The following is a 16,095-nucleotide window of genomic DNA, read 5'->3' as shown; positions in this document are numbered from 1 at the left end:
TTTGGACCAATTGATGGACAACCCTGAGAAAACCCCAAATCGGTCAATGATACTCATTACGGAGGACAGACATTCCGTTATTTTATCCACAAATGATAAAAGATCATCTGCGTAAAGGGCCACCTTCTCTTCCAAACCCCCATGTTTGAATCCCTGAACTCTATTGCAACCGCGAATAGCAGCGGGGATAACGGGCACCCCTGCCTGGTTCCTCTCCCCAGACGAAAGCTACTGGATAACTCGTTGTTAACTCTAATTCTAGCAACCGGGGAGGAGTACAATAGCTGAACCCATCCTGTGAAGATGGGTCCAAATCCCATTTTATTAAGTACTGCCCATAAATACCTCCACTCCACACTATCAAATGCTTTGGCAGCATCGAGGGAGAGGACCGCCTTTTCTTCCACCTCCCCTGTTGTGGCCTGCAGGTTTAGGAAGAGTCTTCTCAAATTGATCGCCGTGAACTTTGCGGGCATGAAGCCAGACTGATCTGGGTGCACTACTGTCCCCACCACCCGGGATAGTCTTATCGCTAAGGCTTTTGCTAATGTCTTTATATCAGATGTGAGGAGAGAGATGGGGCGATAAGACTCAGGTAATGTATGGTCTTTATCTGGCTTGGGCAGCACCACAATGGTAGCTTCATACATAGGAGGTAAACTTCCCATTGCTAGGGCCTGGTCAAATACTTTGAGAAGATTTGGTAGCAGCTCCTCACCAAATTCCTTGTAAATTTCAATAGGTAGCCCATCAGGGCCAGGGGCCTTATCATTTGGCATTGCACTTATTGCCCTTTGTAATTCCTCCACCGTAAGGGAAGACTCCAGCCCCTCTCTCTCCTCCGTCGACAAAGTAGGCAACTCCACTCCCCCCAAGTAAGCATCCAGATCCCTGTCAGAATACATAGCTCTACTTTTATATAGTGAGCTATAAAATCCCTTAAACACCTCAAGAATCTCATGAGGATCGCTCACCATCCTACCTTCCGAATTCCTGAGGGTTGACACATAAGTGGACTCTTGTTGGGCCTTGGCTATCATTGCTAACATGTGACCCGCCTTTTCCCCCCTCCTCAAAGTATTGTTGTTTCAAAAAGAGCCTCTTATTGTTGGGCTGCTCCAACACGTGAGTATTGAGTGCCTCCTGTGCCGCTTTCCAGGCTCTCAACAATAACTGAGGGATTTTTTAATATACACAGCTTCTGCACTGGATACTTGATTCTGCAATTCCAGACCCAGCACCCGCGTGCGCATTTTGACTATGCTTATACCTTTGCTAAGTACACCCCTCAGAAATGCTTTCATTGAGTTCCAGACTGTATTCATAGAAGCTGACCCCACATTAAATTGATGGTCCTCATCTATCTGCTTTTTGATCTGGCCAAGGTCAATGAACCTAAGCCAGAAAGGATTCAGGTGCCACAAGTTGAGGCTCCTCACCCCTGTACCCCCCAGATTCAAAGAAATCTGCAGCGGCGAGTGATCAGACAAGGTTCTACAGTGGAATTTCGCCTCTCCTACCAGACATGCAGCTTTTGTGTTACCTAATGCCAGGTCTATTCTGGACAGAGAGGAGTATGTAGCAGATGCACAGGAATATTCCTTTTAATACCGTGTTTTTCAGCCTCCAAATATCGGACAAGCCCAGTTCAGTAATTAGCCTGCCAAAAGCAGTTATGGTGCATAAGGGAAGTGAAGCCCTCACCAGATGCTTGTCAACAGTTAAATTAGGATAAGCGTTAAAGTCCCCCATAATTAACAGCGGTATATGCGGACAGTCTGCTACAAACTGCATTACCGTACTCGGCCTAGAGTGTGAAAAAGGCGGTGGAAAGTACACAAGGATAATAACACATTCTACATTTAGTAGACAGTGCACCGCAACATAACAACCCTCCCTGTCCACCTGTGATCTGATGGGAACAAAGGGTACATTTTTGTGGATCAATAGGCTCACTCCCCTTGAGTAAGAGGAATATACCGAGTGATATTCCCAACCCACCCATGGCTTATGAAGCCAGCTGGTAGTGTCAGAGGTCATATGCGTTTCCTGAAGACCCAGCAATGCGGGCGGCAATTTTTTCAAATACTCAAATAGGGCAAAACGCTTGGTGACATCACGGGCTCCCCTGACGTTCCACGATATAATATCTATGTTCCCCATTTTACATTTTCCAAGAACATATATAACACTCCTTACCACCCACAAGGGTCCGCGTCAGTATCAAATAACTTCCAGCCAACCATACTTCCCAGGGACGTATTAAGAACACTGCACAGAGGTACTGAACCCCCACCCCAAAACTTTTGAAGACCACTTCAGCTCTCCGAGGAGAGACAGGGCTGTGAATTTGCACCCAGCCTGGAATAATAACGGCAAACATTAACAATATTAACTTTTGCATTTGCAACATAATTAACTCCATACTGATATGCCTGTATCGCGACTCATAGGAGATGGACACGACCCTAGCGGGAGGCAGTGCACTCCAAATTGAGTGCATCTGAGAGCTACTACTGAACTCCCCCGCCATAACCATGCCCCCCTCTCGGACTCGCCTCATAGAGACCATCAGGATGTAGAACCCATCCTATATAATAGCTGTCATTTGTAACCGTCATAAGTATGTTGAGCGACAATTAAACATATTAGTAACATATACAGAACCTGCTTATAAGAATTCCTACGGCAACCAATGGCTAACCATTTCCCCCCACCCCCCTTACTCTGGGTTACCTAGAATTACCCCCCTGCACTTATACTTATCAGGGGCAGGGAATGCGCCAAATAAGAGACAGTCTCCCTCCATTCCTTTTAACTATGGAAAAAGTCATTCGACTGGAGGCGTGGAGTTCCCCCTCGGATCCAATGAGTCCATCCATTGCGACGCAGCTTTCGACGTGTCAAACATGTGGACTTTTCCTTCCGCTACCACCCGTAGCTTGGACGGATAAATCATGGAATATTGTAGTAGACGTTCCCTCGGGCGTCGCTTGACTTCCGCGAACTTCGCCCTTTTCCGCTGTACTTCCGCAGAGAAATCGGGGAATATAAGCACCTTCCTGCCATCAATTATCAGATCTTCATGATTTCGTGCTGACCGCAGGATGGTATCCCTATCCTTGAAGTGCAGCAGCTTGATGAGAACTGGTCTTGGAGGGGCGCCCGGTGGTGGGGAGCGGAACGGCATCCTATGGGCCCGCTCAATGGCAAACATTTTAGATGGTGATTCTGTGCCAAACTTCACGGTCAGCCACTGCTCAGAAAAGGCCACCGCATCACCTCCTTCAACTTTCTCCGGTATGCCCACCAGGCGCAGATTATTTCTGCCTAGCCTGTTCTCCAGGTCATCAGCTTTTTGAAGCAGGTATGAGACGTCCTGAGTAACTTTACCCAGGTCTTTCTGTATAGTGGGTATGGTGTCTTCCAGATGGCTTACCCGGTTCTCCACTTCTTTGATCTTCTCAGACACTTTCTTGAGGTCATTTCTGATAAGACATACTTTCTTGTAAATGTCCTATTTGAGTATTGAGAGCGACTAGCACTGTATTGCAGTTTGTGACCGCATTAAAGACATCTGTTATGGTAGGCACAGATTGAACCTGTGCAGGGCCTGTCACAACCTCCTCCCCTTCAGCTGCCATAGGCATGGATCCCCCAGCAGCAGCTATTCGGCCACTCTCTTCACTCAAGCCATCCACACTCTGGGCAGCAGGGACAGACCCCTCTCCGGTGCCTTGACCTCCCCTTACTTCATTGATGGTGAGTGGAGCAGATCCAGGAGCCACCCTGACATAATGTTCCAGGCGCGCCGCCACATTTGTAGCGTTTAGCCCAGCGCCGGCGCCATCTTGCTTAGCGTGCGGTGCAGGCCCACTATCTTTACACTCCTCCTTTCTCCCATGGCGCGTCATGACGGGGATCAACGGCTTGCTCAGCATCTGATAAGTATATTCTCCTAGCAGTGAGGCTTTAACAGCAGCGCAGACGATGGATGCAGGAGGATTACAGGAGAGTGTAATCCGGGAGAGCGCGATTCAGCGTCTTCCTACATGCCGCGCTAGGCCACGCCCCAAAAATAATAGCATTCTTAATACAGAATGTATTAATACATTAATACAGAAAGTAAATTAGGGATGGAGGGGTTAATAAATAAAAAAATAATTAAACTCTCCTCATCCACTTGTTCGCGCAGCCTGGCTCGTCTTCTTTCTTATTTGAGGACCTGGGAGGAAAAGGACCTTTAGTGACGTCACTGCGCTGATCACATAGTCCATCGCCATGGTCCATTCTTGGTGTTGGGGAGGGGGTCACATTGGTAATAATTCACTGTAGTTATCCTAGCACGTCAGTGGCCTGTTTAAAGGGGTTTTCCAGGAATAGCTAATTATTAAAGGTGTTGCCCACTTTTTATTATGTTGATGACTCCTGGCACCCCCCCCCCCCCCCCCCTTATCAGCTGTTTGAAGAGAAAGGAGTGTTCCTACAAGTGCTACTTTCTCTTGTAATTACAACTCTGCCATCCCCATTCACTTCAATGGGATAGCTTTTTCCTATTCACTTGAATAAAAAAGGGACAATCTCTATACCGCCCTATGATATTAAGGGATTAAGTTTAGTGAGTGTGACGTTTCTGTCAAATGAGACCTTTTTCAAACACAAGTTGCATTATTCATGGTGTGGATACACATGTCTACCAGCTCAACTCGTTTTCCATCCATTTTTTTCCCCCTACCCTTTCAGTGGCAACTTGTTTGATAAAGGTCTCATTTGACAGAAACGTCACCTTTTTTAGTTTCCTTGCATAAGAAAAATTAAAAATGAAGACACCTTGATATCACCATACTTATTGGAGTGCCGAAGTTTCTATGTCGACTTTAATGCGGGCTAGTAACCTACAGCACCCATCTAATAAGGACAAGAGTGCCACGCCATCCTACTCCACTATTTACCCTCTGAATATCATTCTCTGCCTGATGGAAACTGATCAGGATCTGGGTTTTTGTTTCAGTAAATAATACAAGCATGGGCCTTTCATTCAATATTTAATTGATCGTGGAAAACCCCTTTAAGGCCTCTTTCACACAAGCCAGTTTTCCATAAGGATGTGACGCATGTAGAGAATGCAGAGCATCCAGACTCAATCAGGACCCTACACAGGAAACTGTGTACATAAGTCATTTTTTTCCATACGCCTCACCAACGGCACTAAGCAGGAGGTTACCCCGCCTCCCAGGGACAGGAAACAACGTGGAGAACAAACCTTTAAAAGCCTCCTCCCATTTACCTTCTCCAGTTGTTTCCTGTCCCTCGGGATGAAGTGGAGAACGGAGCGGGTGTTCTCTCCTGTTCAAAACAGATTCCCGCAGCCTTTTCTCCTACATCTCCCTGGCCCTTGGGTCAAGAGGGCTGCAGCAAGACGCTGGGATCCGGGGCGAGATACGGGCCCTTCCGGCGTCAAGGTGAAAATCCTGCGATTCGCAGGCAACCCCAGGCTATCCAGCTTCCTTGTTCCGGAGCTGCCGCAGAGGATGCCGGCATTGCAAGACTCTGGGGCCAGACTCTCGTGAGATACGGTCACGTGGGTGTGCGTGCGGTACCACGTGACCCGGAAGTAGAAATAAGAATGCCGGCCGGACATGTGAATAGTGTCCTCATCGGCTTGGAGCGTTTGTGTGCTACAGCCATGTCCTTGCCTGCCGAGATGTCCGCAGACCCTTGGAATGCCCTTAGCCCGGTAAGCCTCCTCCTTTTTAGGAGTATTTTCATATACACAGATTGCCCCTTTTTCTGCACTTGGGGGTCTGGTTCCTTGGTGAAGGTACCCTCTATATAGAATTTTTTTTTTCCTTTCTTTTGAGCCTCCTGAAGATTTTTTTTTTATTTTTTCCAATTGCAGGGCAAACCCAGCAAAAACGGTGAACCTTCATTAAAGAAAACGTATGCCATTTGTAAAAAAACAACTTTCGGGCCACTCTAAGAAACCTCTTTGCCAGAAATGCACTGAAAAAATTATGGCGGAAGAAACCCAGTCTCTATTGGACAGCTTAAAACCTATCATTACAGGGAACCTGTCACCGGGATTTTGTGTATAGAGCTAAGGATATGGATTGCTAGATGGCCGCTAGCACATCTGCAAAAAACGATTTGATACATATGCAAATTAACCTGATATGAGTCCTCTCCCTGAGATCAGTCAGGGACAGGACTCATCTCAGGTTAATTTGCGTATGTATCAAATCAGGTTTTTTACACAATAAAAGCACACAGAGCTATGGGGACTGGGTATTGCGGATGTGCTAGCAGCCATCTAGCAACCCATGTCCTCAGCTCTATACACAAAATCCTGGTGACGGGTTCGCTTTAAGGAAGAAGTCAGTTCGGCCATTGAGACAAAAATGGCGACACTTCCTCAGGCACCCTCTAAATCTATCCCTGAGGTTCATCAGGAATTTGAATTTGACTTTGAAGGAGAGATTTCCTCTGACTCTGATTCGGTTTCTTCAGACGATGAATCGGGCAAGCCCCTATGTTCGGTTGAGGTCACTGACTCAATGTTAAAAACTATCAGAGCTGCCATGAATATTGAATAGTCTAGAGAACCACAGTATATCCAAGATCAAATGTTCAGGGGCCTGGCTGATAAAGAGTTGAGTTTTTCCGGTTCATGAAATAATAAAATAATTTTTTTTTCCGGATGAATGGAAAGACCCTGAAAAGAGGTCGGGGGTGTCTAGAGTATTTAAATGTAAATATCCCTTTAGTGAAATAGACTCAGCCCATAGGGATAAAACTCCTCGAGTTGATGCCCCAGTCCCAAGAATTTCAAAAAAGTCCTCTCTTCCCTTTGAAGACGTAGGCCTACTAAGGGACCCTATGGATAAGAAGTGCGAGTCTATTCTGAAAAAGTCATAGGAAACTTGTACTTCGATGTGAAGAACCAGCATTGCGGCCACTTGCACTGCCGGAACCCTTTCTCTTTGGCTTTCTCAGAGGAGCCTTTACTCACAGGTACTCCTACTGAAGATATCCTGGCCTCCCTCCCAGTATTAAAACATGCCACCAATTACTTATCCGATGCCTCAGTGGACCTATTAAAATTATCTGCAGGAACAGCGCCCCTGTCAAACTCGGCCAGAAGGTCCGTATGGCTGAGGTCATGGTCGGGGGATAATACCTCCTTTTTGGCTCTGTATTAGATGACATCCTAGAAAAAGCTTCAGACAGAAAAAAGACTCTTCCATCACAGTCCAGATTCTTTTAAAATCGCCATTCCGTTCGCTCTCAAAGGAAAAGAAGACCTGACCAAAGAAAGAAAGAGAGCTTGGGTTCCTGGCAGCCGTCTAGAGGCAGAGGGAAAGGTTTCCTTTTTTTACCAGGACAAATCCACCAAACAACAAGATCAATGACGCCAGAAACCCTGTGGGGGGTGGAGGCTAAAAAACTTTTGTTTAGCATGGGAAAAAATTTCATAGTCTCCCTGGGTTCTAAATCTGAGATGTTCAGGTTGCAGAATAGAATGATCGTTCCCTCCCCTGAAAAGATTCATACTAAACAAAAGGTTAAGGCCTCTTTCACACTTGCGTTGTCCGGATCCGGCGTGTACTCCACTTGCCGGAATTACACGCCGGATCCGGAAAAACGCAAGTGTACTGAAAGCATTTGAAGACGGATCCGTCTTCAAAATGCTTTCAGTGTTACTATGGCAGCCAGGACGCTATTAAAGTCCTGGTTGCCATAGTAGTAGTGGGGAGCGGGGGAGCAGTATACTTACAGTCCGTGCGGCTCCCGGGGCTCTCCAGAATGACGTCAGAGCGCCCCATGCGCATGGATCATGTGATCCATGCGATCACGTCATCCATGCGCTTGGGGCGCCCTGACGTCACTCTGGAGCGCCCCGGGAGCCACACGGATGGTAAGTATGCTGCTCCCCCGCTCCCCACTACACTTTACCATGGCTGCCAGGACTTTAGCATCCCGGCAGCCATGGTAACCACTCTAAAAAAAAGCTAAACGTCGTATCCGGCAATGCGCCGAAACGACGTTTAGCTTAAGGCCGGATCCGGATCAATGCCTTTCAATGGGCATTCATTCCGGATCCGGCCTTGCGGCAAGTCTTCAGTTTTTTTTGGCCGGAGCAAAAAGCGCAGCATGCTGCGGTATTTTCTCCGGCCCAAAAAACGTTCCGTTCCGGAACTGAAGACATCCTGATGCATCCTGAACGGATTTCACTCCATTCAGAATGCATGGGGATAATCCTGATCAGGATTCTTCCGGCATAGAGCACCGACGACGGAACTCTATGCCGGAAGAAAAGAACGCAGATGTGAAAGAGCCCTAAGGGGGAAAAAAATCCAGTCCCTTCTAGAATCACAAATCCAGACCCTTCTTTTAAAGCAGGGAGTTATTCCAGTGCCCCTGGATCAGGAAAGAGAGGGCTTCTATTCACCTGTCTTCCTGATTTAAAAAATAAAATAAAAAATGGTACCTACAGAGCCATTATAAACCTGAGAGACTTAAACAAGCATGTTACTTACAAAAAATTCAAGATGGAAATCTACAATCAACCTTCTATTTCAAGACTGTTACATGATAACTCTAGATCTGGCAGATGCCTATTATCGCATCCCCATCTGCAAAGATCATCAGAAGTACTTAAGGTTCGCAATCTACCTGGAAAACAGTCTGACACATCTACAGTTCCAGCTTCTTCCGTTCGGTCATTCATCAGCCCCCTGAGTGTTTACGAAAATAATGGCAGAGGTATCGGGGTACCACCTTCAGCAGGAGATCCTATTTATGCCCTATCTAGACGACTTCCTGATAGCGGCCCATTCATCAGAAGATCTCCAGGGGAATCTCAGGTTGTCAGGAACACCCTTCAATCTCTAAGGTGGAAATTAAATCTGGAAAAATCAGACCTCGTCCCCACTTTTGGGGAGTTCTCCTGAACTCTCTTAGAATGATAACTTTCCTCCCAGAGCCAAAGATCCAAGATCTGACAACAAACATTTTTACCTTCCGGTCCCTTCCGAAGCTGTCCTTCAGGCAAATCATGGTCATCCTAGGATTAATGACCTCAACCATTTCAGCAGTCAAGTGGGCACGGTTCCACAGCAGGATACTTCAGAACTTTCTCCTGTCCACCTGGGACAAAAGTCACCTCTTCTTGGACAAAAAATTGTCCTTTCCTCTTCAGGTCAGAACATCACTACAGTGGTTAAGGAAGGAACACCTGAGTTAAGGAATCCAGATGAGACCCTCAGATCCGGTAGTGATTACTACAGGTGCAAGTAGCTCAGAATGAGGAGCTCACAGCAGAAATAGTTATCCAAGGAGTATGGGGACACGGAACTCTCCCTCTATCCTCGAACGTAAGGGAACTTCGGGCAGTATTTCTAGCCTTAAAAGCCTTTGGGTCATCCATCCATCACAAGGATGTAAAAATTATATCAGACAACAGTACAGTCGTGGCCAAAAGTTTTGAGTGACACAAATATTAGTTTTCACAAAGTTCGCTGCTAAACTGCTTTTAGATCTTTGTTTCAGTTGTTTCTGTGATGTAGTGAAATATAATTACATGCACTTCATACGTTTCAAAGGCTTTTATCGACAATTACATGACATTTATGCAAAGAGTCAGTATTTGCAGTGTTGGTCCTTCTTTTTCAGGACCTCTGCAATTCGACTGGGCATGCTCTCAATCAACTTCTGGGCCAATTCCTGACTGATAGCAACCCATTCTTTCATAATCATTTCTTGGAGTTTGTCAGAATTAGTGGGTTTTTGTTTGTCCACCCGCCTCTTGAGGATTAACCACAAGTTCTCAATGGGATTAAGATTTGGGGAGTTTCCACTTAGTTTTCACTTTTGCCTTATGGCACTGTGCTCCATCGTGCTGGAAAATGCATTGTTCTTCACCAAACTGTTGTTGGATTGTTGGAAGAAGTTGCTGTTGGAGGGTGTTTTGGTACCATTCTTTATTCATGGCTGTGTTTTTGGGCCAAATTGTGAGTGAGCCCACTCCCTTGGATGAGAAGCAACCCCACACATGAATGGTCTCAGGATGCTTTACTGTTGGCATGACACAGGACTGATGGTTGCGCTCACCTTTTTCTTCTCCGGACAAGCCTTTTTCCTGATGCCCCAAACAATCGGAAAGAGGCTTCATCGGAGAACATGACTTTGCCCCAGTCCTCAGCAGTCCATTCACCATATTTTCTGCAGAAGATCAATCTGTCCCTGATGTTTGTTTTGGAGATAAGTGGCTTATTTGCTGCCCTTCTTGACACCAGGCCATCTTCCAAAAGTCTTCGCCTCACTGTGCGTGCAGACGCGCTCACACCTGCCTGCTGCCATTCCTGAGCAAGCTCTGCACTGGGGGCACTCCAATCCCGCAGCTGAATCCTCTTTAGGAGACGATCCTGGCACTTGCTGGACTTTCTTGGACGCCCTGAAGCCTTCTTAACAAGAATTGAACCTCTTTCCTTGAAGTTCTTGATGATCCTATAAATTGTTGATTGAGGTGCAATTTTAGTAGCTACAATACCCTTGCCTGTGAAGCCATTTTTATGCAACGCAATGATGGCTGCACGCGTTTCTTTGCAGGTCACCATGGTTAACAATGGAAGAACAATGATTTCAAGCATCACCCTCCTTTTAACAGGTCAAGTCTGCCATTTTAACCCAATCAGCTTGACATAATGATCTCCAGCCTTGTGCTCGTCAACATTCTCACCTGAGTTAACAAGACGATTACTGAAATGATCTCAGCAGGTCCTTTAATGACAGCAATGAAATGAAGTGTAAAGGTTTTTTTGGGATTAAGTTAATTTTCATGGCAAAGGACTATGCAATTCATCTGATCACTCTTCATAACATTCTGGAGTATATGCAAATTGCTATTATAAAAACTTAAGCAGCAACTTTTCCAATATTTATGTAATTCTCAAAACTTTTGGCCACGACTGTACAGCAGTAGCTTATAGAAACAAACAGGGGGACACAAGAAGCAAAATTCTCAGCTAGATCACATTCCGGTTATTCTCATGGGCACAATGCCAGATAAACTCAATCTCGGCGGTCCATCTAAAGGGAAAAGAAAACCATCTAACGGATTATCTGAGCAGACGGCCCCTAAAATCAGGAGTGGTCCCTAAACAAGAGGATCTTTCTGTTCTTACTGTTATGCAAAAAATGGGGTGTCCTAGTCCTGGACCTCTTTTGCCTCCAGAATAAACAGGCAGGTGGAACGGTTCATTTCCCTATCCTTCCAGGACAATCCACTGGGGGTGGATGCAATCTCGGGTCCCTGGCCAGAGGGCCTGTTGTACGCCTTTCCTCCAGATTCCCAGGATCCTGGCAAAATAATGAAGGACAAATGCAATGTAATTATGATAGCCCCATATTGGCCCAAAAGGACATGGTTTCCTCTTTTGTTAAACCTCTCAAAAGGGAAATTCTGGAAGGTCCCCGGATCATCTTCAGGGCCCAGTCCAACATCCGGATGTCAGTCAACTAAATATATCAGCCTGGATGCTGAGCGTTCCATTCTGAAAGCTAAGTGCCTATTAGACGCAGTAATCAACACCCTACTAAATAGTAGAAAGCCGGTCACATCAAAAATTTATGAGTCTGGAATACTTTCCTTCATTTCTCAAAAGACACTTGGGATCCTACAGCTAAACCGGAGATAAAAACTATCCTTTAATTCCTGCAGAAAGGTCTAGAGAATGGATTATGGGTCAGTACTCAAATTTTTAGAAATTAAACTAGCTGCTGTACCCTTAATTAGACGTTTCTTTACAGGGGCCCATAGATTAAGACCAGCAATTAGATCTACTGTTCTTCCATGGGACCTTAATCTAGCTCTTACAGTACTGATGGATCCTCCTTTTGAGACCCTTTCTGAGATCCCTCTTAGCTTACTCTCAATGAAAACGACCTTCTTAATTGCAATCACCTCTGCAAGGAGAGTAGGAGAAATCCAAGCTTTGACTTGCCGTTCACCATATTTAACGGTTATGGATGATAGAATAATTCTGAAACGTGAACCTTCCTTCCTACCTAAGGTATTTTCGAAATTCCATTGTGAACAGTAAATTTCATTACCTACCTTCTGTCCACATTCCAAGTCTGAGAAGGAAGCCCAATACCATAATTTGGATGTTAGAAGATGTGTCCTGGCCTACCTAAAAGCTACCAAGGACGTAAGGAAATCTAATCACCTGTTAGTCCAGTGTGGGGGGAAAAACAGGGACCAAGGAGCTTCAAAGATAAGTTTCCCGCTGGATAAAAATGACTATTGCTAAAGCATATAGGGAAAGGGGTGCTACTCCTACATTGCAGTTGACGGCCCATTCAACCAGGGCAATCTCTACCTCCTGGGCGGAAGGTGCTTCTGCCTCCCTGACCCAAATTTGTCAGGCGGCTACTCGGTCCAATGCAAATACCTTCTTTAACACTATAGATTGAACGTCATCTCCAACACGGACCTCTCCTTTGGTCGTAAAGTACTGTCTGCCGTGGTCCCTCCCTAATAGCTTTTGTTTTATTGGTTAATCCTCCTGCTTAGTGCCGTTGGGAAGGCGTATGGAAAAGATGATAATTACACTTACTGGTAATTGGATTTTCCATTTAGCCTCCACAACGGCACTGGTATTTCCCAACCTTAAGTTTTGAAGATATTGTGTTTTTCAGTGGATTTATCTTTGTTTATGTGCCATGCTCTGCTTTTTTTATTTTTGTCTTGTTAAAGGAGGCATTAAAAATTTTTTACTATTCAGCATCATCTTTGAGTTTCTCAGATAATTACTGGAGAAGGTAAATGGGAGGAGGCTTTTAAAGTTTTGTTCTCCACGTTGTTGCCTGTCCCTGGGAGGTGGGGTAACCTCCTGCTTAGTGCCGTTATGGAGGCTAAATGGAAAATCCAATTACCGGTAAGTGTATTTATCATCTTTCACGCATCATCTTTTACATTCAGATAAAATCTCAGCATGTTATATGTTGTGCGTTTTTCCCACAGCTCTGGCTCCATAGATGGCTCCATAGAAGTAATTAGGGCTTGCATGAAAAACGGAGGGCATATGGAGGCAATGTGTTTTTCACTGATGGTTGCTAGGAGATGTACATGATGAGTCAAAAGTCTTAGGACACCCTTTTATTTAAGATACGAAAAGGGAAAATGAAATATCTGAATACCCCAGCAAGTAATGGGTGAGGGGACCTGTCTTTTAGAATATGTCCGAAACATGGCCACCATCTTGAAAGCTTCCATATTGTATAAAGGGCAAATTTTTCCGATGGGAAGGGGATCATGTAGCATATCAAAGACCAGAATCTTCAGATCTTATTATTAACAGAAAGTTCAAAAGTTCTGTGTTTAGCACCAGGTACAACACATTGAACATGTCAGGTAGCTGTGCATTACAGGGAACCTTCCCGGTAGTTTTTGAAACTTTCTATGTTGATAAATTTTGAACCACAAGAGATATTGCAAATCTGATTGCGACAATCTATTTCTGAAAAAATTCTGGTCTTTGATATTTTATCAACACAGAAAGCTGCAACAACAACTGGGAACATTCCCTGTGATGCACAACTAATTGACATGTTCAATGTGTTGTCCTTGGTGCTGAACACAGAATGTAGAAGTTCTGAACTTTCTGTGTTGATAACTTTTGAACCACAAGAGATATTGCAAATATGATTGCTGCAATCTATTTCTAAGAACATTCAGGTCTTTGATATGCCACATGATCCCCTGCCCATTGGAATAATTTGCCCTTGATCCAATATGGCAGCTTTGAAGATGGAGGCCATGGTCTGGACATAGCCCAAAAGATATGCCCCCTTACCCATTACTTGCTGGGGTATTCAGATATTTCATTTTCCCTTTTGTTTCTGAAATAAAAGGGTGTCCTGGGACTTTTGACTCGCCCTATAGATTATTACTCTTCAGTTTTTCTTCATGTGTGTGTGAAAAACGAATCAAAACTGATTGCATCCGCAAGTAAAAAAAACTGAAATACAATCACAGAAAAACTGATTGAACTTGAGTGCAAATCGGTAAACTTTTCCTGAATGGATCTTGACACAATCTGTATCGCTTGTGTGAAAGAGACCTAAGGCTTTAGCGCTGTCCTTAAGACTGCCACTTCTGTTCTATGGTGCTGTTTTTTTTTTTATGTACTGTTGTGTTGAATAGGATTGAGCGTTTTTCTTTTAACATGTACAACCCATTATATGTTTGTATCCTAGTCTGGATTTTCACAAATTACTACAGTCAGTATCCTCCTAGACTTCATTACGACAGAGGCATTTTTGGGGCTCTTCTTAATCCATTGTTAAATCTAAGGTTGTGGCAGGATCTTTTTCACCTCTTAGAAACCGTGGCTACTGCTAAGATATTTGTAAGTATATACAGCTGCCATTTTAGCATGTGTCAAATGTAATATTCATTTTTATGCTGTTTGCTTGTGATGTTCACCATATGCATTAAACCAGCACAACAGTGAGTAGGTATCGATGTTGGTATTGCCTAAATTGTGCTACAATTTTGTAAGGCTCTGTTCAGATCTGTTTGTGGTTTATTTGCCTCTCCCTATTGACACACTCGCCATACTTTTTCGCCTTCTGCCATGACGCATGATTATACCCATTGCACTCTAGTAACTTCCCCGAGGGAACACTTTTTAGTTAGGATTATTTAGGGCAAAAATCTTTTTTAGGACAAATACTCAATTTTATTAGGGACTCCATTTGGAAGGAACACATCTGTTGAAGTATTCTCAGTAACTACCACTCATTTGAGGGGAAGGATGTCAATCATTGGTGAGGGAAACAAAAACATCTGCTGAGTCTGCTGCATTTTGTATTCGTATCTATTAACCATACATGGGACATTCACTAAATGGTATAATTACATGGACATGGTACTGTATCTTTTAAGTGGTGTGTTTTTTTGTTTTTTTTTTTTTTTTTTTTCAGCCAACCTGTGACCAGATTATCAAGGTATTTGAAAGTGTTGCATTTTCTGGCTTACAGACTGCATACTCAAGATTACTGGATATATTCTGTAAGGTATGGTCAGAATGTACTGTATGTATTTTTCCTATAAAACCCTGATTAAATAAATTGACACTTGGAGTTTGATCTTGGGCTTGACATATACTTGGTTTGTAGTAATGAAATGGACTTTAATCTTGTATTTTACACACTTATAACTGGTGATATGAATGTGAGGGTATCTTCACACTTGTTTTAGCTCTTTTCTATCAGGTGTTCTTGTAGCTCATCAACAGCCAGAATAGTGTAGGATACAGTTTTTTTTTTATCCATTAAAAAATCTGCCCCACCTCTAAATAAATCTCCTTATGCCCAGATGATGGTGAACAGTTTACTGTCCCCCACCTACGTATTATTCAGAGGCACTATCTCCACAAATTTTTGCAATGGCGATCAAGTCATTCGCAATAAGGATTATACAAGATTCAGCCTATTTGGGAATCGGGATTGGCTCTTGAAAAGTCTGCTGATGACATGGTCTTACTTATGGCCAACCCGAGTCATACTTTTCCTAGATCTAGGTCCCTCATCAACAGATTTAGGACATTTTCTGACCACCTGATTAAATGGCATAAATCATACTTAATGAACTTATGAAGTATTATTGTTGGTGAATGGAGGAGTTCTGCGGTTTACAGGTGACCTGTCAGTTTAAATACTTGGGGATTATTACCTCGGGATTAGGGCTGCACGATATGGGAATTTTGTGCGATTGCGATTAGGGCCCTAAAAATTGTGATAACGATATGCGATGCGATATTTTAAAGGAATTGTGCTAGAGGTCTATTTGCTTGGATTTTCCCATATGAGCCGCTGACGCGGCTGGGTATGACATAGTTATGGGGGATCTGTGGATGACGCTGTGTTGTGGGGGATCTGTGGATGACGCTGTGTTGTGGGGGATCTGTGGATGACGCTGTGTGTGTGGGGGGATCTGTGGATGACGCTGTGTTGTGGGGGATCTGTGGATGACGCTGTGTTGTGGGGGATCTGTGGAGGGCGCTGTGTTGTGGGGATCTGTGGAGGGCG

At 44.3% G+C, this 16,095-nt stretch overlaps 1 protein-coding gene across 1 annotated transcript in view; it reads left to right on the top strand.

Annotated features, from left to right (window-relative positions):
• TOPAZ1 (testis and ovary specific TOPAZ 1) overlaps positions 1-16,095 on the top strand; it is a 174,919-nt gene that overhangs the window by 50,659 nt on the left and 108,165 nt on the right. The window contains exons 4-5 of the mRNA XM_044295534.1: positions 8,982-9,199; positions 14,989-15,081. Of these exons, the coding sequence (XP_044151469.1) occupies positions 8,982-9,199; positions 14,989-15,081 (311 nt within the window). The remainder of the gene's footprint in view (positions 1-8,981; positions 9,200-14,988; positions 15,082-16,095) is intronic.

This window comes from Bufo gargarizans, chromosome 5 (genome assembly GCF_014858855.1).
Source record: "Bufo gargarizans isolate SCDJY-AF-19 chromosome 5, ASM1485885v1, whole genome shotgun sequence".
Classification (NCBI taxonomy): Eukaryota; Metazoa; Chordata; class Amphibia; order Anura; family Bufonidae; genus Bufo; species Bufo gargarizans.
The sequence above is the reverse complement of the archived record's forward strand: the minus strand, read 5'-3'. Positions and strand labels throughout refer to the sequence as shown.